Here is a 27,787-nt window from a genome sequence, read left to right on the forward strand (position 1 = left end):
CCCCTCTAGCTGTTTGGCCATTCCTGTTGAGAACTCTAGGCCAACCTAACATTCCATAACATCTTGCTAAACTCATAAAATGAGAATACATAGCCTCAATGAATATCATCATCTTGTTGCCTATTATTGCAGCAAGCACAGAATGATTCTTGAGTGCCATCCTCTTGTGATTCTGGAGCCATGTGATAGGCTCTTCAAATCTGCACTCTGTGTGTACACCTGCATCTTCCTTTCAGTATTGACTGCCTCATCATCAATCCATCACCAGCCCATCACTCCATTTGTCATTTGCCATGACAAACACCCTGATTCTCAGCCTCTTGGGAAGCATAATTAGTACTAACAAATGCAAGTTGATTTGTGTAGACCTTTTGACCTCCAGCTGCTAGCTGATCTTTGACAACCTTGACTTGAATCAAATGCTCACTTACCTAATCTTTCATGTTTGTTGTAAACAACTGATTCTGGAGTGTAAGAATCCAGCCGCTGTTGTTTGTCTCATGCAAGTCTTTCAATATGGCCTAGGCCTTCGTAAAGGATCCAGAAACTGAATATGCAAGATCACTCCATCTACTGACAACACCACAAACACACACCTTATATATTTACACACGAACACATGCATGTATATACTATACATCGGGAACCTCTAGCTAGCGCATCAACGTAGATGAGCTGCCATGGGCCAACTGTGTGCTGGCTGGAGCTTTCCAATTTAAAAGCAATTCCCCCCCCCCCCCCCCCCTTCCCTCTGTGTGTGTGTGTGTGTGTGTGTGTGTGTGTGTGTGTTGAACAAAACAAGAGTGATGCTGCCCAATAAAAGCCCATGTTGTTTATTAGACGCACATGCAGTAGGAGGGTTCATGCAAGAGTCAAACAAAGGCAAAACAAGGAGGTCGGCGGGCGGGGCTGAACGTCTGAAAAGGACATTGGAAGTTATGAAGCTAATAAGTCAGCATTACCTTGTACCGAGTGCTTGGATCTTGCAAAAGCCAAAGGAGACAATCCACAGCCATGTACTGCCAATCATCTGATGAACGAGCAATGTTACATAGAGCATCGATAACACTAGAACAGCCAGCTACTGCCATTCTTCCAAGCTTTTGATGACAGACTGTTCGAAGCAACCCAACACCAGCAGGTGAATTTTCGTTCACCAAACCACCCCACATGCCTGGCAGTTTCCCTAAAAACTCAGGCTTACATATGGTGGGAAGGAACTCAGGCTTGAAAGCAAAACAATTAATCAGCTGCAATGACCAGCACTGCAATTGACTTGCCCACTCTTCTGCCTTCCGTGACTCCATTTCTACGCCTCCCATTCCACGAGTGAGCAAGTCGCAATGATAGCTCAAACGCTTATCCACAAACTGGAAAAAATGAGTGTATACTATCTCGAGGGCACTGACTGCAAGTTGAATTGCAAGCTCAAGGACTTGACCTTGAGTTGCAACAGAAGGAAATGTAGAATCATAGGTTGCAAGGTGCCCAAGAGCTCTTACTGCTACCCGCTGCTCCACCCATGTCAACCTCCCTCTCAAAAGCTCCACAAGTGGGGAGATAACCCCTGCCCGCACAGCTTTTTCTGCAAATTCCTCGACATTCATGGTATAGGAGCCAATGATATGTGCCGCATAGTACGGAATGTATATATTTTGGTCCTTGGCAAGCCATTGTCTATTCTTAATGCCCTTCCATATCAGGGCTTCCATGCATTCAAATATGCCGAGCTCAATAAACTCTGGATCGTTTGGGTGGGCCATGGCAGTGTTCCAAAGCCCGCTGACAGCAAGCACCTGGCCCTCCTCATCCTGGTTGGGGAAGTCTTTAAAAAACTTAGCTACACTTGCACGTCGCTTTGTGGGATTTGTCTCTTTCATAACACAAAAGAAACATCCTGGATAAGGGCAATCGATTGCATTCTTGTCCATCTTTCAACCAGTCACATGTGTCTTCATGCCATGCATCAGCATCAATTCCAAAATAGACCCACTAGTCCAGGTTCCACAACAAAATAACCATATCTGAAAGGTGAAAACAAACGTGTAGGTTAGACTCTTAAGACTGTACTGTACTTGCAAAATATATATAATTTCAAGCATGGCAAGTCAAACCTTTGTAATCAGGAGAGTTCTGGGCTTTGAAAACGAATGTTGACTGCTTACATATGTTCAGTCTAAGTGCGTGAGTTTGTGTGTTGGGAGCGGCGGCAGGGCGAGATGGGGGGGGAGGTTGAAATGGAGAACCCGATCAAACGGCTACTGCTCACAAATCCCGAGGCAAGCATGGTTTCCAGTGGAGCTTACGCTTTTTTAGTTTTTTACCACAGTACATTAATGGCTAGACGTCGTTGGAAAGATGAGGCAGAGACTGGTAAACAAGGCGACCTCCAACTAATGACGGATGAGATCAGAGTGTCAGGCAGGTAATTGATGCCCAGGAATGCTTCATTTGTCATCTTTCAAGCTTGAATAGACATAGGCAGCTAGTATAGCTGCTCTACTTGACATAATGTGCCTTCCCGTGGGACAAACCTCAATTTCTAACAAAACGTTTTACTCGTCTTACCGAGCGATCAAATTGTGTCTAAGCGAATGGGAATGACTCGGTGGAGCCAACAAAGGCAAAGGATTGGAGCGTCGGAGGAGATCTTCAGTAAAACGACAAATTTTTACCAGGAAGAGATGAAGCAGCTGTCAATTGCAATTCCACGAAAATGGGACTGGCATTTTGGAGAGACGGCATGGCAAAGGCGACGCGTACAAGCAAGGCAATGGACTCGAGACGGGTGTAAGCAGAGAAGCACCGCTTTTCAGGACGGATAGGAACAAAGCGACGGTAGAAGCTCACCTGAGGGAGGAGGGAATAGTGTTGGTAGAGAGGAGGAGGAAGCAGGGGAGGAGATTTCGAAAAAGGGAGGGAGGCTCCAGTGAAGTGAGAGTGGAGAGTAGGGCAGGGGTAGGGGCAGGGGCAGGGGCAGGGCAATAGCAGACTCCCGCATTTTGACTCTCTAAATTGGCGGTGTCCACCTTTCCTCTTTGTGCCAGGCCACCACAGTCAATGGCTCTCCGTTCTGTCTGCCACGCCAGCTGCCCACCTCAGAACCTAACTAGCCTGACTTTCTGGACCCTCGAAGTTGAGTAAAAACCTTGTCCTTGAAAAGGCGTGCCTCGCTCTCCTTTTTTCCCACATCCGCCCAACCAAAATGGTCCACACAAGTGCACGCGTGCTTCAAAGTATTATCTTAATAAGCATTTCTCCTAAATAGGGAGCACGTTTCACAAGACGCTACCCTTTTTCCCTTTTGCCTTCACGTTGTGAGGTTATGTAAGGTAATAAAGCTCGATGGTTGGGTAGCCCCTATTTCACCTTTTTCAGAGGCAAATCCTCTCATGTCACAAAGGATTTTATTTCATAGAGTAAATCTGATTACAAATTTCAACTTCAAGGCTAAACAACCAAAAACATATGCGAATCTCACTCTTTACAAGAGCTCATGGCTCATTTCTTTTGCAACATGCCACTTGTCAAATTTCTAATCTACTTTCCTAATTACATGCCACATAGGGAAGCTCTGGGTCTTCATAGCTCGCATGGTGATGTAGACTCCTCTTGCCAAGCAACTTTAGTCTCCCTTAAATATAGAGCATTTTACCCCTCTTGGTACCCGCAACCATTTAATGCAACATACCATCATGGTGCCGATTAAATATTAGTGCTTTTGCACCAAATAAGACTCTAGACTATTCCTAGTCACTCCGGGTGTCCCCACTAAACACATGTGCGCACATAGCATAAAATTACTTTGGTTGACTGAGGCCAACCCTTTTGACCATAATTAAGGTGCTTTGACCGAGGGTCAAGCCAAAACTCTCCGATCGAGATCGAGAATAACTTGGTTGAACGTAGTCAACCCTCCTTTGTAAAGCCAAGTCTTGTTGGTCGACACCAACACTCTCTGATCGAAGTCAGCTCTAAAATGCTTTGGTTGAACTGTAGTTAACTCTCTTGGCATGAGCCAAGTCTCCCTAACCAAGGTTAGGATTACTTAACCAGGGTTAAGTAACTTTGATCAAAGTCAATACTTTGACCAAGTAGAAAATAACTCTTTGACCATAATTAAATAAATGGAAAGTTCTATAACTACAATCAAATAAATGGTCAAGTGGAACTTTCACTTAGAGTATTTACAACTTGGTGACATCCCCTTGGCTTCTATTCAGTTGACCTCAACTGTAAAGCTTCCTTGTAAATATCCAGGAGCTATGGATTATTAGACTACATGTCTTCATCCATCCACTTGGCATTCAATGCTGAATAGCTCTTGAATTTTACAAGATATCTGTAAATTCCTTATCCTAAGGGCCTTTGGGTATAGTATTGTACACGATCTACTCTGGCTGAAGAACCTCCTCCAACTCATCCACTTTTGGTGAATCTTCTATTGTTGGCTCTGTAGGCTCTGTCCCAAGGACTCACATGAAAGGCATCGTGAATCCTCCAATACTCTTGTAGTCAATCTGTATGTAACTTCATTAATCTTATCTATAACCCTGAAAAGGCCATAATACCTGGGAGATAACTTTGCCTTTAAGCTTGTGGAACCTAGCTTTTTCAAACTTCAAAAGTACCCAATTCCCTTGCTTGAGATCTAGCTATCTCATGTGCTTATCTATAGTCATCTTATGCTTTTCTTAAGACCTTTCTATTGCTATCTGAATCTGTATAGAGGTATTTGACATACTGACCAGCTACAAATATCTCGTCTTTAGTCCTCAGGATAGGTGTCAGAATCAGCTTTCCATAAATGACCTCAAATGGGGCTTTCCCTGTGGAGCTGTGAACAATATTGTTATCTGTAAACTCCACCCGTGGAAGGTACTTTTCTCAATCTGATTTTTGGTCAGCCACGTAGCATTTCAAAAGATCTCATACTATTATATATACTACTTCACTTGGCCATCGATCTGAGGATGGAAACAATAATAAAAATTCAAATTCGTCCCCATATTATCAAATAAGGCTCTCCAAAATAAGCTGGTCATTCTAGGGTCTCGATCTCACTAATAATTAGATGAAATCCATTGCAATACTTTCCCATGGTGCCTGAGGCACAGAAAGAGGCATAAGTAGTCCAAGCACCTTTTGCCAACTATCATATTTGACCTTTTGGCAAATGAGGCATTATGTAACAAGTTGGTGTATATCATTACATATAGCTGGCCAATAAAAATACCTCTCTAAAGCCAAAGTGGTAGCTTCAATTCCTCTATGCCCAGCATATGGAGGTGCATGGCATTCCTCTAGAATCTTTTGCCTCATATCTCGGGTGATGCATAGGTAGCCATCCTTCATTAAATACCCATCTTTTAGGGAAGTAGACTTGAAGATTGCCCCTCCAATGTAGACTGTAGGTCTGAACACCAAAGTTTGAGATATTTCTTGACTCATACTAAACTCTCCGAGAAGCATATGCAATGGGCAAATATGTTGTCAATGTAGCATTTGCACATCGTCTATACTACAATAAAATGAGACAAACGACATGATACGTATTTGACTTCTCATGACTTGCTTTACTCCTTATAATTCTACATGAAGCAAACTACATAATAGAGGCGTGTTATACATGTGTATGCACCATTTTGCAACCCACAACATCCACAACAAATGCTTGTCTGAAGCACACATGGACACCAACAAGAATGATGGAATTCATGTTTCTAATTCCTACCACATCAATTGAAATGCATGAAATAGAAAAGAAGCATGGAGTAATGGATATTGAGGTGTCACACCCCAAGAGAAAGAGTGGAAGAAAGGTTAGAATAGGAATAGACTCTTGCCTTGGCATGGCCAAGTGGTTGTAACATAAGAAATAGTGAGAGTGGTGAGGAGTAGGGTTGGCCCTCCCTCCAAAAGGTGCTATGTATAAAAGCTAAAAAGTTGAGTTTTGGTCGTTAGTTGTAAGTATGCAAGTTTGAGGAATAGAAGACTTCCTTCTTTTCAAGTGGTGTTGTCTATGTTTCTCATGCTCTTGCCCTTGTGAATGCCTCTCACCCCCTTCCCTCTTCTTTCTCCATGCACTCCCTCTCCTTGCCCATCACCCTTCCCCTTTCCTCATCTCTCCCCCTCTCTCACTCCCCCTTTTAGGATTCACATTGTTGCAACGCCGGAAGCCATTGAAGTGAGACTTTGGACCGCATGGGCTTGAATTGCTCCCACAAGGAGTAGTAGGAGGTGGCGAGTTCCCTCAGCATTCCTCCAACATCCCCTTTCCACGTGAGTCAACGCCGGACTACACATTTTTGGCACTGTTACCGGGGAGATAGAGGTATGCTTTTGCTTGCACATGCTTCTTCCGTTATTTCCCATTGCCATGAAGCTTGGTTGTTGCGTTTAGTGTAGACATGGAGCTAAAAAAGTGAAGGAAAGTGAGTGAGAAGGAAGAGGTAAAAGACTCAAACTATTGTTTTGGAAGTTTTTGGGTGCTTGTAGTTTTATATGCATTGGAGGTCTCAAAATCTAGGAGGGCGTGCTTTGGATCATTTGCTAAACCTTGGATCAAGTCCCATCCCATTGGAAAAGCTGAAAAGTGATGATTGGGTTGAAGTTTCAAGGTCTTGGGAATAACAAAGAGTCCTTCTTGGGAAGGAAACCTTCCATTTTGGTCCAAACTTGCTTGTTTTTTGCTATTTTTTATTATTCTTGGTTGCTTCTTGTTGTTTAGTAGGTAATTTAGCTAGGAAACTAGCCCTCACACACTCCAAACACTGCACAGAGGCCCAAGAAACTCACAGAATCCCAAAAATTTAATCAGCCAGAGTGTTCCTAGAGAGGTGCCGGGTTAGCCTAACGCAATGCACACATTGAGTTAAATTTTCATCGGGATAGCATTGTGCTGTGATATCATTGACTGTGTCATGATAGTGTTGACTCTGCCAAGATAGCATTAACTCCGTTGGGTTAGGACTACTGACATTTTGACAACTTATGACATGAACTAACATCTAACAACTGGCATAAATAATGAACAAATATTGTCCAAAATAGAGGTCAAATCTAGCTCCATGCATGCTGAGTTAGTATCTTCACGCATGTCAAGTGGAGATATTAAGAAAGTCCTTTATATTGGGATTCGCTCATACTAGCCCACAATGGAGTTCAATCAACCAGTTGTATGAGGTTAAGCAAAAGGAGCATGAAACCCTATAGGAAAGTCCTAGCAATCCTCACTTGTTTCCTAAAAGGGACAATGTATGCTATGGGCCGTGCATGGACAACCACCCTACAAACGAATGTCCATGCCTTAGGGCGAGGCCATCTCTTTACTGTGCCCAATGTGCCAGATGGGGGAATCATGAGACCTCCCAACGCCATTATCAGAGGGTCAACCCCCAGCCGATGTATCAACAAAGGCAACCCCCGACCTTAACTGCCCCAGCTAACTAGTTTAACCAAGGTCTGGTTGCTATATAAGGAGCCCACCTTACTAACCAAGGGCAATACAAGGCCCAAAATCTCCCATTACCATTGCCTGCTGTTCTAGGCCCTCAACCAACACCACCTCGCATCACCCCTATGAACCAAGTAATTATTTAAGAACCCCCGAGTGAGTGGGAAGAATCGCCATCAGCAAGTGACTTTGGCCCAAAAGAAGAGTCCTAGTACCAACTTGATTGAATAAGTCACTATGTCTAGGATGAACAGTACGTTCCACTATACCTAACTGCTTTCGCCCCTCAACGGGCTAGGGACATGAGCACCTCGATGCAAAGGCCGACCATACAAGGTTGTACATGCCAAGGCCCACATCGTGTTAGTGAATCTCCCCATAAGAATCAAGCCAACCTGCCAATCTCCTGCTTCAAGTGCCAAGGACCTCACTTCCTAAGGGATTGCCCCTATAAGGATGATCAACTCCTGCCCCTTGCAACTCCATCTAGCACAAACGTGTTGTTATGCATAGGCTATGGGATGGATCACCTCTTCAAGGATTGCCCAATGAGGCGAGCCCCAAAGGTGACCCTGGATCCTAAAACCAGTATTAACTTGCTTAGCATTGGAAGGGACCAAGTCTCATCGGTATCGTTGAATGTGATCACTAGGGCACAAGCTAGGGCCATGAGCAGAGAACTCGAAAAATAGGAAAAAAGAGATAAGGCAACGTCAACCCGATCCAAGGGAAAGAGTTATTCAGGAGCCATCAAAGTCGGGAAGGGATCGGATAAGGTTATCATCCAAAGTGGGTCGAATGAGGACACCGCTACCGTATCCACTTCTACCTCGTTTGTAGGTACCTAGATGAGCCGATCCTTGGCCCGTGGATGAGGGTAATGTAAAAGGAGGACACCACTACCGTATCCACTTCTACCTCGTTTGCTGGGATGAGCCGATCCTTGGCCCGTGGATGAGGGTAATGTAAAAGGAGGACACCACGGGAGTAGAACTTAGGCTCAACGGAGCACAGGGAATACTTGATCCAAAATTGAGAAGCAACGCCTTGTAGAGGCACAATAGCTAGTCTGTGAATGCCAAGAAAGACACGAGGAGAAACTCAGGACTAGTAAGGGTGGGAATACCATACACCCAAGCTACCAAACACAAAACAGAGTCTTCAAGGCCACCCCTACGGTAGAAAAGATAGAGGAGGAGGACCCAAAAGACACTTCGGTAGGGAAGTTGCTCTTAAAACACACGATATTCAAAGAGGACCGTAGGTGGCACCAGGTTGTGGAAGAGGACCCTATGTCCTTTTATGGCTTTAAGGAACCGCAATCGAAAGGCCGAGAACCCATCACCCAATCTAAAGATGTAGCGGGGCTCGCTGTATTCCTATCTACATAAGTTAAAATGCTTATACCCGCCCTACTAAGAGGGAATCTTGTCCTTTGGGAGACCTCTCTAACTGGATGAATGGACGAATGGTCACATTCTAGGAAATGGCTGCCGAGGTAGTGGAAGTCCCCAACCATGGAGGAAACAAACTTGTTGAAGATTCTCGTTAATAAGCTAGGCCAATACTTCGAGAAAGTTGACACCAATGATGTGCTCCCAATTACCTACCAAAGCAAGAATGCCATAATTGGATGGGAGCTGGTGCAGCATCATACGAAACAATGCTGGGCTAAATGGGGAAGGCTTGACATTGAAAACGCCAACCTAGTTGTCAAATTAGCTGACGGAGCAGATATCCAATGAATAGGGTTTTGAGGGACATTAAGATCAAAATCTTTGGCCTCACCTACTGTGTCTAGTTTGTTGTAATGGATTTCCATGGGTAGCCAGATGGTTATGATGTCATTTTGGGAAGACCATGCGCATGGCAAGTCTAGTTCATGACTGGTCCTCAAATAGGATCTATTTGTGCAAGGACGATCGAATCGATCGGGTCAATCTCCAAACATGGAATGCCCATCCCTAACCGGCAACTTATTTACCACTGAGCTTGATACTACCCAAAGAACTGCCTCCCTAAATGTATTACAAGCATGCAACGAGAAGACCTGGGTGGAGCATTGGTATGCTCCGCTACCAAAGCCCGAGTTCTCACAAAACTACATGCATGTCCTCACTACAGTAGATACGGTTGAGAGGACAGAGACAAAAATGATCCCCAAGTGCCTCGAAAAATAGTTCCTCTAAATATGTTTAACATCCTCAGGGCACCAGAAGAGGTCCAGGGGGTATGGCGAATATTCATTCGTTGAGTGGGTGCCATCACCGCACATCATGAGTTGTTTAGTAATTGAGGAGCCAGGATCCAAAGGGTATACAAAGTTTACCAAGCACATCGGCTACTATCATAGATTCATATACAACTATGCCAGGATTTCCCAATTGTACAAACTATTGGTCATCTTCTACTAGACGGAAGAGTGTCAAACCTCCTATGAAACCCTCAAGCTTGGCCTCAACCTTGATCTTGCAAGTACCTAATGGGGACATGATCTCTCATGTCCATATTGATGTTTCAAACTTTGTAATAGGGTGTGTGCTGGCGTAGCCAGGTGAGTTCAACTTGGACTATCCGATATGTTTTGCAAGTCGCCAACTAAATGATGCTAAAATGAATTATACCATGATACAATGAGAAGGACTTGTCATGGTAAATGCGGTTAAAATGTTTAGACATTACTTGTTGGCAAACAAGTTTGTCATCTTTGTAGATCACCAGTCACTTATTTACTTGGTCAATAAAGCATGCATGGCAGGATGCACCATGTGGTGGCTCATCCTTTTAAAGTTCAATTTCAATGTTTGTTGGAAGGAAGGGACGCATGCACTTTATGGTAGATCATATGTCCCATATCCCCAATGGAGAGCCGGCCACCACAGGAGTGGAAGATGATATTCCAGATGCCCTGCTATTCCTTATTGACCTAGTACCAAAATGGGCACAGGAGATCAGACACTTCCTAGGCAACATACTTCCTCAAGATAAGGCCCTTAATAATGATCAGGCCAAGAAATTCATCAACGCGGCTTCATATCAATTGATAGCCATCCAACTCTATCGCATGGGCAAGGATGCATAATGTTGCACTGCTGCATCTGTGAGGATGAATTTGTGGAGGTATTAGACAAAGCCCATTTGGGCTCAGAGGTGACCACTTCATTGGAGAGCTTGTTGCCCGTAAGGTGTTGCAAGCAAGATTATGATGGCCAATTCTCTTTGCGGATGTGTCTGAGTTTGTTAAAAAATATGACCCCTGCCAGCATGCCTTGACTATATGCCTTTATCCAGAGTCCTTACAGATAATCCCTTCAAAAAGTGGGGTATTGATTTCATGGGACCAATCAGTCTAGCAACTAAAGGGACTCAGGCCAAATATGTAATTGTGACCACTGATTACTTTACCAAGTGGGTAGAGGCCAAGGACACCAAGAAGGTAGATGCACACACAACTGCCAAGTTCATGTATGAGAATGTGATATCGCACTTCGGCCTCCCACTAGAAATTGTGAGCGATCAAGGAGCACATTTTATTAATGATTTGATTAGCATTTTAATGAGCAAGTTCCTCATCATTCATAGAAAGTCCACACCCTATTACCCCATAGAAAATGGCCAAGCCGAGAGTTCAAGCAAGATCTTGTGTCGCACAATGACATGCACAGTCGAGGCCAGTCATGACAAGATTGGGAACATAAACTCAGTGTGGCACTGTGGGCTTATTGGACGGCATATAAGGCCACCACTAACTGCACACCCTTTAGCTTGGCGTTTGGGATGGAGGCAGTCATGCCTATGGAATTTATCATTCCGAGCCTTAGAGTTGCAATTAGAGATCGATTATCCAAGGAGGCAATTCCAAAAAGGCTAATCAAGCTGGAAAAGGTTGATGAGACTAGATTGAGAGAGGCTTGAGAGAGGCATATGGCATAAGGGTTGATAAATTATGCCACAAAATGTGGTTCGACCGCAATCTTTGAAATAAGGACTTAAACGAAGGTGATCTCGTGCTACTATATTGGGTGAGAAACATGAAGCATACATTAAAATATCTAGGAATGGGTCCTTATCGAGTCGTGGAAATTAAAACACACGGGTCGTGTAGAATCATGACATTGGACGGTATTGAGATGGATGGTTACATCAATGGCAACAAGCTTAAACACTATTATGGCCCCTTGACCCTCCAAAAGCTGCAGGCCATTCATCATGAAAAGGAGCTAAAGAAAGGAGTCGCTCGTATGAAGCGACAAGCGATAGAGGAAGCTAGGGCTTGACAATCTAAAGCAAAGAACTTAAAGTTAATAACAATACGTAAGGCATCTATGGAAGGGTTAAACCCCATGGAGGATCTCACTCTTGCCTTTGCCAGGGTACAAGTGGATTTTCAATTGTGCAGGGAGACAATTTGTTCAGCAGAGGCCTTCATCGTCCCTAGAACAAGATATCCTACGAGATATGCACCCAACTTTTGAAATTTGAGGAAACCCTAGAGCCCATCATGGTATGCGCTATGAATGAAAAGATATTGCCTGCAATAGGCTACGTAGACTACCCATATCAGTTAAATAACCATAACATGGCAAGTAGATGTTATGTTATGCCTACAAGTACCATGGACGAACATGTCCTTCTTGACAAGACTTGGTGTTGGGCAGTCAATTGCCAAATTGATTGATGTGAATGCACATCGACACTAAATAATGAGGGTTGCACCTCAATTATTTCGATTGGCTTGGGTATCTCAGGGTCAGCAGCAACAACTGGCAAATGCAGCCCCATGCAACAAGGTAGCCGCTCCCTTAAATACAACCAAGGCTTCCTCGTCCTTTTGTTGCTATCAAGACAAAATCTGCATCTTTTAGTGCAAGTACAGCCTCAAAAGGGCTAGTAAGAGGGCTACCCTTGACCATACCTTCTGCATTAGTAGCCGCTCCTCCCGTTTTCCCTTGGAAGCCCATTGGATCCAAAAGGAAGTGCCTACACTTGGCACCCTGCAGTGAATCACTCCCAAAGTGCGGCTTTGCTTTTTCCCTTACTTCCCACACCGTCTCTCCTATAATCTGCAAGTACAAGGATATCTCGGGCAAGATGACGCATGTCAATAGGCAAGAAACAAAAAAGTTAGCTTCAATGGATTTCCAAATGACTACTCTAAGCTCAACGCTACTATGAGAGGAATAGGCATTTTTGGGAGCCTAAGGCCCCCAACCTCATCATCCTAGGACTGGGCCCCCGCGGGACCACCCAATGCGAAAAGTATGACCAAGACGTGACCACAAGGAACTCCCTTGTATCCTCGCATGATTATGATATAAGAGTCAGCCACACGAGGAGCCACACTATTTGCACAATAACATGTCTCTAGTAGCATAAGAATTTGCTATAGAAAAAGAGAAAGGTGGGCATGCTGGGTTGTAAGGTACTGCCCACCAAGCCTTGCCTCTACCTCTATGTTAACCTCGGCAACAACGAACATGATAGATTCACAAGAACCTATTCCTAAAAAGGGGACAGACCCACAAGAACCTACCTTCATTTATGCACCATGGACATCAGAGGAAAGCACCAATCCTCTCACAAACAACAAGGGCCATAGAATCTTGGTGGATTCCTCATGTTTATAATGAACTTTAAGTAGTCCTATGGTCGGTTGAAAAAGGTGCTCGACAGAAGCGATTTGATACCCAAACTCGGAACTGTGCTTATGCAAGTTCAAGGATGTAGCTCTCCACACTCTTTACTGCTGCTTTGGGAAAATATGCAGCTTGGAGAAATGCCAGGTACACTAAGCCCTCATAAGATTGTCTCTCTCGCAATAGGTCATCATAGACACTCCCCCCTAGGTGAAAATAGCTGTCTCCCCTTGGTAAAGGATTATTCCCTAGGTGAATAGGGCATCACTAATATACCCCACAACTTCCCCTCACAAATCACTAAGGTGGATAGGTCCCGTCACTCCATCAGACAATTCCACCATGGTCTTCCCCTCTCCTTCTCTTTCTCATAGATCTGGCCCCCACATAGTCCTTAAAAATGTCAAGAAATGTCAAGGTTCAAAAGACAAATGGAACTCCAGAACAACTTCCCAAGCATATGTTGGGTTATTATCTCCACGTACCTATCGAGTTACCATCTCCATGTTCGCCAGGTTACCATCTCCACATGTCCATTGGGTTAGCATCTCTAGACTCGTCAGGTTACCACATGTCCATTGGGCTAGTATATCAATGCAGCTATCGGGTTACTATCTCCACAAACCGCAAATTAATTTCACATTGTTCATCGAGTTAGCTACAGATATGTCGAGTTAGTTCTAGATCCACCCGGTTACTATCTCCACGTATGCTGGATTGCTGTCACAATGCTTACTGGGTTACTAACACAGTGTGCATTGAAATAGAAAACTATATAAACAACACCCTAGGGCAAAAATCCGTTGCATTAAGAATTCTAACCAAACTCTTGCAAAATTTTCCCCAAAAAATTATGCCTTCGCAATCATCCTATGAGCTTGCCCGTATCCCTAAATCTTCCATTATGCATGAGTTTACCCTTTGTGGGTTCCGATGACTCTCTAAGCGACCTTTTTGCCATCTATAACTCCTTTGGTCCCATGGAGTACTGCCAGCTTGTCCAGTCCTACCACTTCATCCACCGCTCTTGCAGGCCAACCGTCTTCTCCCCTCTCTACTCCATTCGTTACTCTCCCCCTCTCTTTTCACCTGCCTAGTCACATAACTCAGCAAGAGCTAGTGGAAGAGACCATGGCCAGCCCTGTCCTGAAGCCTCCACATCTCGCCCCACCAAGTGTTGCAAGGTCATCTCGGCTGCCCAATTTACATTGAACACTCCATCACTATGTCCGACACTTTCCCCTTAGCTCATGATGGCTCACTGCTCTCAATGGCTTGTCCATACACACATCCTTTGGCTACAAGCCTAACATGGACTTCCGCATCTCCTATCACAATTACACATGTTATGAAGCCTATTGTGACCCCGAAGTCAACCCCTACCTTGAAGTCATTGTCGTTATGACACTTGTGGAAAAGCTCCCCTACTACCTGGACCTCAATCTACTGACACAATTCATCGACAACTACAACCCATCCACAAAGTTCATGTCCTTCACTGATGAATGTGGGGGATCACCCACCACTTCTAGCTAAGCCTTAATGCCGTTAGGGCAAAAGCTCGTGAAGTGGGTCAACTATGAAACTCGTTGCCACAAGGGGGGTATTCCCTTCGACGACATTAAGAACCCCCCCTATATCAAGCTGGTTTGAGTACTCCGAATGCTCGAGATGTCTAAACACCACCACATGGTAGTGGAGACTTCACGAGCCTGTGCAATTCAAGACAAACTGGGCAGAGTATTTCTACAAAGAGCTAGAAGTGCAGTGCCACGAGCCCTAGCAGAAGATCAGCAATCCCATGCTCTTCATGTAGATCATTCAAGACGTCATAAAGACCACACACTGGCCAGTCAAACACTATGGAGCCGCCCACCACACAATACGAGGAATGCCACCATCCCCATCTCTGCAACCATCATCGACAGAGGAAGAAGCACGGAGGCTCAAACAGGAGGAGGAGGCAAGGGTAGCCTCAAAGTGGCAACATATTATACAAGAACGAGTGTAGCAAAGGACTATGGGCATGGGGCAACAAAGTGTCATAGTGCCTCTCACGGCACCTAGTTAGCCACCCCATCCATTATGGCCATGAAGCAGCAGGATCAAGAAGAATAGCGGCAGTGAGATGACAACCAGACTAGAGACCAGCTCCATGATGATCTCCTTAATTTCGAAGACTTGATTGGCCACACATCTCAATCCCACCAGCAGCCCATCCCCTACTTGTCCACGTGAATTTCCTCTCTCCTCTTGTCTCTCAAAGGCAAGTAGCATATTGGAGCAGCATTAGGGCCCTTTGCCACCAACTACATAAATATCATAAAGCTCTCGGTCACTGCGCTAACCCAGCCTAAGCAATTATGGGAGCAGACACCCTCACATGCTGACCTTATGGAAGATCGATTGATGAACTTTCTAGTCCATGGGGTCCATATTGCACACAACATCTACAAAAGGCATTAGTAATAAAGTATTAGAAGCCATGCAGCGCATGGTCGATGAAGACTTTAGCCATTTTGAAACTGACCATGTCCCCTATCCTAGCTCCCTAACTAATGAAGACACTAATATCGCCATTTCCATCTGTAACTCCACATCCCACCCCAGCACACCACACCTTCCCCATTCACAATATAATCGCAACTGCCCCGGTGCGTCCCCCCTTAACACTTAACTTTCTCACCCCACCACTTCGACCCTGTCTACAAAACCTTCCTCCACACATCCCTCTTCTTCCCACCCCTCCACTACCACACACCTGGGGTCCCAAAGATCAAAGCAGGCTTGCCCAACATTGAATGGACGGATAATGATGAGCAGGATGATGACGACTCCAGGCCCGCTTCTACCGAATCAACACAGGACCCTCCCAATGACTTGACATGGGAGCAGGTCTAGCACATCATGCACCCTAGCTTTTTGTCTCCAGAAGTATCTTCCACAGCAACGGCCTTCCACAAGCTTGGACCAATTTCTAAATGATGGCAAGAATTACATCGAAGATATCCCAATTGACAATTCGAAGTGGTACTGAGTCCTCCACAAATGCCGCCCCTTCGAGGACCTCACTAATTTTAGCTTGTGGAAGCTCAAACTACAGACCTATGACCTCAAGATGGTCAACATCATGGAAGTCCGAGCACTTTCAGCCTTCATCAAACAGACATACCATAAGTGGGAGGCTACCCATCCAACTGAGGACAAAGGTGGCTACACAGAGACCTACCCCACCATGGTGCCCACTACTGATGCCGTATAAGGATTTCATCCCACTTGGAGGATACCCTTTAACAAGAAGCAAGAAATTTGGTGACAATACTGTAATGCCTATTGATCCCGCTATATATGTCCAACCTATATGCCGGTGCCCCGTAGATGTAAATGGTCTCTTTTTCAAGCAATGTGGGAGAATGATTCTAATGTCATCTACAATTCTCCTCACTTTAACTTTTGTCTCATCGGCACAACATATGGACTTATCACACAGATGCATGACTACATCGATCGGTTTGCAGAAGTTCCTGATCCCATAGTAGTGGCTTCAATCCACTACATCTGCCTCCTAATTATTATGTTACATGATATTTTGGAGCAACACCCGATGTTGAAAGAACAGAATCTCCAAATCTGCCATGAAATCGTATTCAACATGGATGAAGGGCCTACCTTTAAACAGGTCATACACATGTACCTTTGAGTTTGCAATCTCCATGCCCATGACATCCACAGGTTCAAGGACATGCATGCCCCACACTTTTGCGAGCCCCCATTCCCTTTTTGCTGCATCTCCCGAAGGCTTTTCAATCGCCACTCTCTTATACAATCAATGCTGACCACCAGCCTTCTTCGCACATCTTGATCCAAGGATGGATCAATGACAGGAAGGGGGGCATGTTACACCCCAAGAGCAAGAGTGGAAGAAAGGTTAGAATAGGAATGGACTCTCGCCTTCACATGGCCAAGTAGTTGTAGCATAATAAATTTAGTCTTCAATTGTAAGTATGCAAGTTTGAGGAATAGAATACTTCCTTCTTTTCAAGTGGTGTTGTCTATGTTTCTCATGCTCTTGCCCTTGTGAATGCCTCTTACCCCCTTCCCCCTTCTTTCTCCATGCACTTCCTCTCCTTATCCCTCACCCTTTCCCTTTCCTCATCTCTCCCTCTCTCTCACTCCCCCTTTGAGGATTCACATTGTTGCAACTCTAGAAGCCATTGAAGTGACACTTTGGACTGCATGGGGTTGCATTTCTCCCACAAGGAATAGAAGGAGGTGGAGAATTCCCACGGCATTCTTCCAAGATGCCCTTTCCACGTGAGTCACTGCCGCCAGACGACACATGAGAAGAAAGAGTATTGATTCATAGGATTACAAAAACACAAGAGACTACATTGCAAGACGAGCCAAACGTCCTCCATCATTTGTGAGATATCCTTGGAAGCTGCCTCTGATCTTGGTTATTCCACCAACTTAAACCGTGCCATGCTAAGAGTTTTGAAAGCTCATGCAATAGCCACATGGCACACGTTCAATCTGCCCCCCCTTGAGGCTTATCCCAACAAGGCTATATTTTCAAACAAAGAATGAATCTCAAGAACTCTTATATGACAGGTGAAACACGAATATTCCCATATACAAAATTTCAAATACTCACACCGCATGTGAAACACTTATTTGGAAGTTTGCTCCATTGCTTAGGGATTAAATTTTTTAATAACAATGATGATCGTGATGGGGATGCAAAAATTACCTAATAGCAATAATCATAAAGGGGATTGGAAGATCAAGGTGAATTTTTTCTTTCTATCCATAGATCAAACCTACCCTCCTAGTCAACGGAGGTGGCATATGATAACCATGGTAATTGAATATCAAACCTCATCAATAAATGAGAGGGCAGCATGGATATGGCATTAATTAACACCAACTTCCAAAGTCACGTGAAACCCAAACATCCAAGTGAGATCAACATGCTACTTCTGAGCTTGAGTCTTAGATCTCAGAATTATGTCTGATTTTGTTTGAGCTATTGAGCTCTATAGAGTTATCAGGTTATCAAGTTACCAGATTATTAGTTTATTAGCTTATTAGTTTACCAGGCTTTTCATTTTTCAGTATTAGCACTCAACAAGGGCCTTAGCATGCCCTTTGCTCAAGCCCACTAGGACTTTATGAGATCATCCTTTTGGTGTGCTTTGTACCTTGTCCCATAGGCCCGTGAGGTCTTCCACGGATGTTAATACATCTCTCTCTCTCTCTCTCTCTCTCTCTCTCTCAACAAAAAGCACATGTGCAAAGCGAGACTTTGATTTCTGATGAAGGCCCCATTGTGAGCCAATGCTCAGCCTATGAATCTTTTCCTTGTAAGAAAATTCAAAGCTAATAAAAAAATAAATAGATGAGGATGAAGAATGACTTCCTAGATGGTAGATAGCTCTGAACATAGTGCCAAAATCTACCATGCTACAACTAAGATTGAATCAAAATAGATCCATGCTCTTTCAAGTGAGGACCATCGATCGATGGAAGTTCATGCTCTTGGGAGCTATCAAAGGGGAGTATAATTGTTGATTGTTGGGGTCACATTCCTTTCAAAATTTGAGGTCCATGACTTGATTGTCAATGGCCATACTTATCCTTGCTAATTGGGTGAGCCATGGTTAAATCCAGCATGGCAATTCAAGATTGGTTTAATGATGAGTTGAAGGTAACCTTAGTATGCACATCTTTGGAAATTGTTGTGATAACAAGGGAGTCCACCATAGGCAAAGGAATTAAAGAGGAAGCTGGTGTGGAGGAATAGTAGGCCCTTGACTAGCCCATTCACTCATGGGAAGCAACTAGCCTCACACTAGCCTTCATTGAAGACTTGCCTTTCCAGGATGAATTTATGTGGGAGATTTTGTGGAAGGTGAGATCTTGATCTACTTGTTAGATTTGGTTGGCCAAGGGAGTAGGAGGCTGTCATCTTGGATTTGATGGAGGATTTGAGCTCCTTATCAACCAAAATGATTTAGAAGAGCTTGACGACAACACTGAAAGTTCAAGAATGGTGTAAGAAGTAGGCCATGAGGAAGCCATGTCAACTCAAAACCAGAGGCTTAGCTAAAAATAAATGCTTTAAGAATGTCTATATGGCCATCTCTACAAGATGGAGAGGACAATGTAAAGACTCGAGAAGAAGCTAGTGAGTCAAGGCTAGATTTGTGTGATCCCAAAGGGCATGACAAGTCTAACATTTGATAGTGGAGGCCAATCAATTTGCTAGACATTGTTTACATTAGCTAAGGTCTTGAGTTGCATTTGAGGCCTCACCTTGTTGATATAATCCATGACACGCAGACATGTCTTGTTCAATAATGCAGTATCCTAGACAATATCTTCAGCTTTTGGTATGCATGAATTAGGCATGGGAGCAATCTCAGCCTATCATGAGATCCTTCCTCTGGATTTTGAGAAGACTTGTGCTAGGTTGGAGTAGTCCATTTTGGAGGGCACAATGCAAAAGATTGGCTTTTCATACATATGGATTCGCAAGTTTTAGCTATGTATGTAGGGAGTGCTTGTTAGATGGTCGTAGGTGGTCAAATGAGAGAGGCCTTTGATCTTTTGTGCTCAAGTTACCCCCTTGTCCCCTTTCCCTTTCCCTTTGTAGTAGAGGCATTGATCCACTTTCAACACTCTCAAGCAGCAAGCCTCTCGAGGATGCAATTATGATGCATTAGAGCTTTTGGACTCTGAGTTTGTAAACGATATGAGACTCTACATGGAGGGCCTGAGGCGAGCTTAGAGGGGGTATGAGGAGCCCTATTGAATTACTGCTTGCCTCGAGGGCTAGGATCGAGTAAAACAAATTAGTTGGTTTCCTCAACAACTAAGGAGGTCCAGGAGATCTAGGATTGGGGAGCTACACTTGGCTTTGCTAGATTTTATGGAGAAACACAATGAGACACACCAACTTGGCATTGACATTTTTGAAGAGCTACACATTGTAGCATGCCCCAGTGCTGGAGAGAGTGAGGTGCAAGCTTCTCAACTAGAGCTTGGCCAAACTCTCTCTAGCAGGCAGAGTCATTGTGGCTAATTAGGTCCTCCTAGTGATGACGTGGTGGTTCTTTCATAGAGGTTAAATGGGTCAAGTTAAGTGCTAGGTGCACAATTTATTATGGGTAGGTTTGAATGGCTCGAGGAACACTAGAGCTAGGGTTTATTGGCAAATGGTGATCTTGCCATAGGCATAGGTAGGACTTGGCATTAATGGCCCCAAGATGCAGAGTAAACCCCTTTTGGGCAAGCTAGTGATTTGATGTCTCACCCTGGCCCCACCCTGGCTTCAAGCTCTAGAAGCTCTTGCTCCAACAAGGGCTTCTCATGAACACCCCTCACACAGGACAAGAGTCCCTCAAATGGATTTTGTCATAAGCCCCCCTCAGAGGGAAGGGTTCCCCTTGATGAGGATTCTTCACAAGGTTTGGCAATGATTGTCTAGAGGACTCATTCAGGCCATCCCCATGTGCTCAGAGGAGTGGCAACGACTCATTTGGCATCTAGAGGTGCGAGATTTGGAGAGATGCATGCTAGGATAGAGAACTCACATCAGTTGGGCACAACGAGACAGTGGTCCAGCTATATCTTTTGGGCCCTTGAGCCACCTTCTTGCCGAGGTAGAGGCACAAGGGTAGGCATCTCTCATCTTAGGGAGGAAAGTATTCGGACGGCAATGATTGATGCTGTTATCCTTGAGACATGGGGGGATTGGATTGTGTATTGCCTTGAACCCCCACCATTTGTATGTATAGTTCTTTGAGCATAGAGGATGCCTCCAAGGATTCAATTTTTGCGAGTAGTCCCTTGGCTCTTACAAGTGCAGAATCTACAAAGTAGGGCTTGGGGGCCTTCTCTACCTAAGATTGTTAGAGACCTTGAGGCAGACGAGGGCTTGGATACGCTCGAAAGGTAGAGAGTTAGAGAAGTAGGCCACTTGGGCAAGGACTGCACCATTGACCTAGTTCTAGACTTAGTTGGGCAAGATGGGGCGAGGTGGAACATTTGGTTATGGGAGGGCAGGTGTCTAAAAGAGATTCCATGGGATCCAAGGGAGTGGATTCAGATGGGGCACTTGAACAGGGTAGAGGAGGTGCCCCTTTTCTCTTATACAACTTGGATTGGATGTTGACTGTAGTAGCTAAAGACGGTAGTCTCGTATCGACTAAGAGAGCGTCATTGGTTGGAGCAGCAGGCTCCCTTGGAGGTCATCTCTTGCTTTTGGTCATGTCTGTGGACCAGCTATATGCCTCGGAAGATAAAACTATTTCTTATGGATGATGGCACATGGAGGCCTGCCATTGACTCATGGTTGGAGCTGGTGCAGGTAGATGGTAGATGCCATCAGTGCACTAATAGAGATCTAAAGACAATTCTATAATATCTTTGGGACTGCTTGACACTGTAGGGGATCTGGTGGATGGGAGCCTGACCTCTTTTGGATGGGAGCCCATGGAGGCCTGCACATTGGCTCATAGTTGGAGCAGATTTGGGTAGATGGTAGATTCCCTCGATGCATCCATAGAGATCTATCAACAATTCCACACACTGTCTAGGGTTGCTTGGTAGCAACGGGGATCTGGATGGGAGCCCTCTGCATTGTGACCAGTATGTAAAGGATGTAGTGAGGCTTTACTGGGATGGTTGGCGAGAAGCCATGGTTCTCCATTGATTGATCCTCTCTAGTCTACATGATTGAGGGCCAGTGTGTTCTCACAATAGAGGTATATGATGCGACTGCTCCTCCCTACCTACACCCTTCACCTTCGCCAAAGGATGGCGTATGGGAGATGGTGTCCAACATCACGGCTTGGCCATTTAGGTACCCTGTTGTAGTTTTGTGAGACGGGAGACCATTAGGTGCGCCATTTGGTAGAATATTATCTACACCCTGTGCCTTGTTTGGGAGCATGCGACTTGAGGTTGTAGAGTGATCGCCTAAAGGCAAGAGCATTTTTGCAGGGCTTCACATGCATGTATCTTCTCTGTCATTATCGTGAGAGGTATTCATTGGTTGTATAGCCCCACCCTGGTTGTTAGCCCCTGTTTCAACGATTCCCTAGGCAGTGAGCTGGGTTCTTTAAAAACAAGTTGCTGTTTTAACAACCAGTTGAGTGTTTTCTCTTCCCCATGTTTTGGATTGCTAGTTTGTATGGTTGATTCTCAAGTTTTTTTTTTCTTAGGAAAAGATAAGAAAATGAAGATTTCTAAAGTGAAATTGAAAATCTATTCTAGTGAAAAAGCCATTCTTGGTTTTACAATCAATAATGACATTTAAAACATGTCGTATCGTGTTAACCAAGAATGAAATAGATTTGTCTCATTTTACATTTGAGTTATGTAATCTATAAATTACAAAATCATTGAATGTAACTTATGGTAAGTTATTTTTTAAATATGTAATGCGTGCTTCCATAAATTTCAAAGGAGACTTGATTTTTATTTTTGGCCTGCCCTCCGGGTAGCCTTAGCAACGGTTCGAGTTTTGCAAAGCTAAAAATGGTGATTATTTCTATTTGTTGGGGTGAGAATATCCTATTGGTTGCTAGCAACTTTGGCAGGTTGATATTTATGACTTTGGTACAAAGGTGATTGGTCCAAGTATGCTCCTTGTAAGAGGCTTTAATGCATGCATTTAAATAGTGACTTGGTCCTCTGTCTCTCTCTCTCTTCTTCTCTCTCCCCTCTCCCCTTTCTCTTCTCCTTTTATCTCTCCTTTCTTTCTCCTCTCTCTCTATCTAGGCAAGTCCCCCCCCCTCCTGTCTCTCTCTCTCTCTCTTCTTCTTCTTCTCTCTAGGCAAGCCCGCCCTCCCCTCCCCTCTCCCCCCCCTCTCTCTCTCTCTCTAAATGAAATTCATCTTGTTGACTTTTGGACCATTTGCATTTACTACTCATTGTACACTCTTTCCTTTTCATGCCTCCAATTTTATGCTCTCTCTTAAGCGTTTCACTCACCCACAGGAAGGCCTAATGAATGATAGATATATATCATTCACCTTGTTGTTTTAGTGTTGTGAAGAAAACATATGCATGCATGAACATACTTCCTCCTTGTCTCATCTTTCTTAAACACAATGTCTTGTGTGTCTCTCACTTGAAGCTCTTAACTTGCCCATTGTAAAGCACGGTTTCCTAGAATCTTCTTCTCTACTAGTGTGCATCGAAGATTCTCATCAAGAGGAGCTTTTTAGTACATGATGACCTACGAATACTTCTACCATGGGAATTGATGAATAGAGTGAAGTAAAGAGAATTTGGCGGGACGCATTTCAATTTATTCTTGCGTAATATATATTTGTAAGGAGTCTTATCTCTAGCCATTAATATAATGGGCATACAAATTTCATAGGATGGCTGGCAACGTGCCAGTAACATCAGCATACTATCCACGCAAGGAGGCTCTGCTACATAAATCGTGATGGTGACGGCTTGCGAGTAACTTTGAGGAGTTTGTTGAGAGAGGCTATGGTAATTTTGTTAGAACGATCGAGCTACACTGAAAGGCCAGGTAATGAAATGAAAACATATGGGTCTGGATAAGCGAATCGTGTCCGATGTGTTATAGCCCTTCAGAACTGTCGGAGGAATCCGGTATGGGAGCAGGCAGTCACTTAGAGCCAACGCTTGAAGATTCCTCCGAAACGGGTCCGAAGTGCTTGGCAAATTTGTTGAAGCAAGCGATGGAAGTCGACTTGGGCTTTTCTGAATCGCAACTTCGCAATGCGATCAACAAACTTGTAAAGGTAGTTGCACATTTGGAGGAAGGCAAAGCCTTAAGTTCACGTAGTGTTTTCTCAAGCGTCTCTAAAAGGTTGAAATTCAAGCATCCCTTCAATGTTGAAAGACTTGTGTGATTCCTGTGCGTTTTGGTTTGCTAAACGAACAAGGGAGTACAACTACTCGTGAGCATTGCCTTGAATACATAGCAAAGAAGGGGTTGGGTTAGTAGGACACTTTTTCACAAAAATGAAAGGAGTGCTGAAAAGGGAGGCAACCAACGATTCTATTTCTGTCAGGGAGACTTATGAAATAAACCAGTCGTCTTTAATACATGCATGCTACCCAAGCAGTCTCGAGGTCCTTTTAGCTGTACGTTTGATCACCCGTCCATTATTAGGGTTTTTCATTCAACGGCCCGTTAGAGTATCCCCATGATTCTGAATGTCTCCTGGCGAGTTCATGTTTTTGTTAATTGTTCCATGAGAGCCAATTACTTAAAAGTTTTTATCTAGACGCGTTGGTAGGTTCTCCTAGGGAGGCATGCCTGGTGATCCAATCGCTCCTTACTAATCAGACTGGGCTATGGATATTCCTAGGCCACGCTTTTGTCAAGCCCATGAAGTACTTAAAGAGAGCTTATGAACAAGTTGTTAGAAAATACCCAACAGAGGGTACACGCAGCAGAAGACTTATAGTAATGCCCAGGATGTCACACAGTGTGCATGTGGGATGTGGAATCACAAACTTCTTTACTTAATGTGCATCACATAGATGTGCAGACTCATCAATAGACAATGAACCAGCCAGATAGAGAAACCACCAAAATATATATTTCCGTCCAAAACTATGGACACAATACAAAAGAGAGATCCAGAGTCCCACCAACGGTGACCGAATGCAGGACTGGACCAATCAGCAATGGCCCCAAATCAGCCAAGCGATCAGCCAGACCTGCAACATCAGCAGATTCAAGCTGGCAGCCTACTTTCCATGTCATCATATATGTTCACCTATCAGCTGACACACAGGGGACATCTGGTCGCCATGTATACGTTCTTAGATCATGTAGATTTTAGGCCATTCGTGCCAGTACCTGGCAATGCCAAGTATTGCATAGCCTTCATGCGATGATGCCTTGCTGAGCCATAGATGGCGGAAACGACCATTTGTCCTAACCTATGGCTCATAGGCTTCTAACAACCCCCCTCAATGGCCAATCACTGGAGTTTGGTGATGTCTGATGCAGGGAAACACCAAAACTGCAGCTCAAGAGAAGAGAAACCAGCGACCAAGAATATCATTTTTGAACGCCTCCGTAGGATTGGGTAGCTGGAGAGGGAGTGAGGGGGCAAGGCATCTCGAGAGGTTGGAAAATATTGGATCACAACCTGTGATCCTTGATCCTCGAGGTCGAGACTTGAGCATCGCCAGCCCCAAGTGCAGCAGGTTCTTCCATGTGTGTCAGCACACCTGCATCTGCTTCTGCATCTATTTCTGCCTCCTTGTTTGGGAGTAGAGCTTCATCCGCTCATGGAGGTGGGGTTACTAATTCACCAACATACAGGCTAGCCTTGTGGCCTCATGGCATCCTGAGAGGAGGGCGCAGGTAAATGCAGCACTGGGTTGTGTCTTTTATGGAGCAGATGTACCCACGGTGAAACCGTGCAATCCTAGATTGCAGCCTTTGGACAATCATACACCCCTCTCTCATAAGCCCGCGAGGCCTCCCAAGGATGTTAATATATATTTCTTTCTTTCTTTTTCTCATGTGAGGTCCTACACACAACAATTGTGGAGAGAGAGAAATCTGCCATAGAGCAGGCTTTGAGTCCCATCAAAGACATGGCTGAGATGTGGTTTCATAGTGATGGAAGATGGATGGAGTGACACTAGGAGACATTCTTTTAGGGCATCATTGCATTTGCTAGAGGGGCCATCTTTTTTATTAAGCATTGACAATTTAGAGGAGGGAAAGTCAATTGAGAGGTTGGATAGTATATGCATGGAGGCCATTGAGCATGTAGGTGCAAATAACGTTATTCAATTTGTTTCCGATGTTGAGAACTCAACAGCGCAGCAGAGAAGATGCTTGAGGGTTAAGTACTCTCACATTACTTTCACTCCTTGCATGGCACATGGATTGAATAATCCGTTGAAAAACATAGGTAAGTTGGATTGGGTGGAGCCTTCCATTGAGAAGGGCAATTATGTTGCTACTTTCATCACTCACTGCCACTGCATTTGTTGAAAAAGGCAATGTGTGAGCTCCATCAGGGGACATTGGGCCTGCCTGGGAATTTTGTATTGGTGTATCATGGGGCAGGCACTAGGGCTGGATAAAGATCGTTCTTAGGATTAGTTTTTAGGGTTGTAAGGCCCTGTTTAGGTGCAGCGATAGCTGCTGGAGGCTGTAGTACAGAAAGCCCCCACTGTGTTGGAAACTGATGCTGCAGTGGGCCTCTTATAGGCTAGTAACCAGTCTGCCATCAGACTGACTGGAGGTTGGGTGAACAAGTCAGCCAAACCCTATTAAGGGCTGGCTTGGAACAGGGTCATCGGTGAGTTTAGGGGTGAAACTAGTGCTCTCTTAAAGGGGAAAGGGGAAAGATTGCTTTATCTAATAATTGGATCAAGCTTCTCCGACAATCTTACAAGTTGAAAGGGACAAAGGTATGGATAGCCGAGGAACTCACACCAGCTCAATTGATGGACAAGGCAACGGAACCAGCCAAGGCCAAGACTGAAAATGGGTAGTATATCGTGAAGGGATAGCAATCATCAAAGAGTTTAAATCTAAACCAAAACACTCTGTCTTAAACTGATTTATGGCTGATTATGTTTTTCAGACTATTATGTAGGTACTCTAAATAACGGAGATGTTTTTTGCACTCCCTGGGAGCTGCCATGTGCCCTTTCTAAGCAGATGTATTCAAGTGTCCCATAGACCTGTTGGTCTCCTATGGACGTTAATAGACGCTCTCTCTCTCTCTCTCTCTCTCTCTCTCTCTCTCTCTCTCTCTGTGTCTCTGTGCAAACTTGTTCATTACGGGAGCGACTCTTGTTGTTGGGTGTGTTGAGTTCGATCCCTAGGATCGATGCCTGATGACTCCGTGAGGGCCCTGCCTTATGGCCTGACGTTAAAAAAATTGTTGTTGTTCTTCTTCTCTCTCTTTCTCCCAAATGTCTCTCCCTTTCTCTCTCCTCTCTCTCACACTCTCTTTCTCTCTTCCCCACCTCTTCCTCTCTCTTTCTCACTTTGTATTCAGATGACAAATTATCTGATGATGATTATGATGAAAGTGACGATGAGGTGAGTATCAGTCTGATATAGCTATGTATCATTTATCTTTTGTTTTCTGCATGGGTGTTGATGCTCATTAGCTCCACCCTTTCAGCTTGCTTGTATCAGGTTTCTCATAGTCTCATAGACCCATCGGTCTTCCGAAGACTTTCACAAACTTTCTCTCTTTCTTTCTTTCTCCTATCCCATCTTCCTCCTCCCCCTTCCAATCATTTTACCCCTTTCCTCTAGTTTGCCTCTATTCTCTCTTTTAAGAAGGCCTTATCTGCTTGGTTGCACTGCTATCAAAGTACCATATATCAGTAGTCTCATTTAACACCGAATGAGTAAAACTCCGAAGAGGCATCATAATTGCAAGTGAAAAATGCCCAATCATACTATACAAAGTTGGGTTGTATTATCCTTAAAGGCACCCAGATGTGAAGAATTTGCAATTGTTATGGCAGACTCTTTTTTTTTGTCCCTTGCAATCCTCTGTGCATCGACAAGCAGCTAAGACACCTCGAAATCTGCAAATCTGTAGGTGAATTTCACAAAATCAAGGGCAGCCTGTTGTAGAGCAGCTCTAGCTCTCCCAATGCCAAATCTGAAGGAAACTGACTGAAAACGAGTTTTCTAGCAGTGTTTCAC

At 44.4% G+C, this 27,787-nt stretch overlaps 2 protein-coding genes across 4 annotated transcripts in view; one reads left to right on the top strand and one right to left on the bottom strand.

The window, feature by feature from the left end:
* LOC147889907 (ARM-repeat/Tetratricopeptide repeat (TPR)-like protein) overlaps nucleotides 1-3,003 on the bottom strand; it is a 30,637-nt gene extending 27,634 nt beyond the window's left edge. Inside the window, exons 1-2 of one of the 2 annotated variants that reach the window (XM_087390565.1) lie at nucleotides 2,851-3,003; nucleotides 963-2,024 (exon numbers count right to left, since the gene is read on the bottom strand). In XM_087390565.1, coding sequence (XP_087246691.1) covers nucleotides 963-1,931 — 969 coding nt within the window. In that variant the 5' untranslated portion in view covers nucleotides 1,932-2,024; nucleotides 2,851-3,003. Of the gene's footprint in view, nucleotides 1-962; nucleotides 2,025-2,675 lie in introns of both variants that reach the window. The other variant, XM_087390566.1, reaches the window with a different exon arrangement.
* A 20,470-nt stretch (nucleotides 3,004-23,473) lies between these two features.
* LOC147889908 (uncharacterized) overlaps nucleotides 23,474-27,787 on the top strand; it is an 88,551-nt gene continuing 84,237 nt past the window's right edge. For both annotated transcript variants that reach the window (XM_087391126.1, XM_087391127.1), the window contains exon 1: nucleotides 23,474-23,879. In XM_087391126.1, the coding sequence (XP_087247252.1) occupies nucleotides 23,691-23,879 (189 nt within the window). In that variant the 5' untranslated portion in view covers nucleotides 23,474-23,690. The remainder of the gene's footprint in view (nucleotides 23,880-27,787) is intronic.

This window comes from Dipteris shenzhenensis, chromosome 19 (assembly GCF_047967505.1).
Source record: "Dipteris shenzhenensis isolate YYH24624 ecotype China chromosome 19, Dip_SZ_1.0, whole genome shotgun sequence".
Classification (NCBI taxonomy): Eukaryota; Viridiplantae; Streptophyta; class Polypodiopsida; order Gleicheniales; family Dipteridaceae; genus Dipteris; species Dipteris shenzhenensis.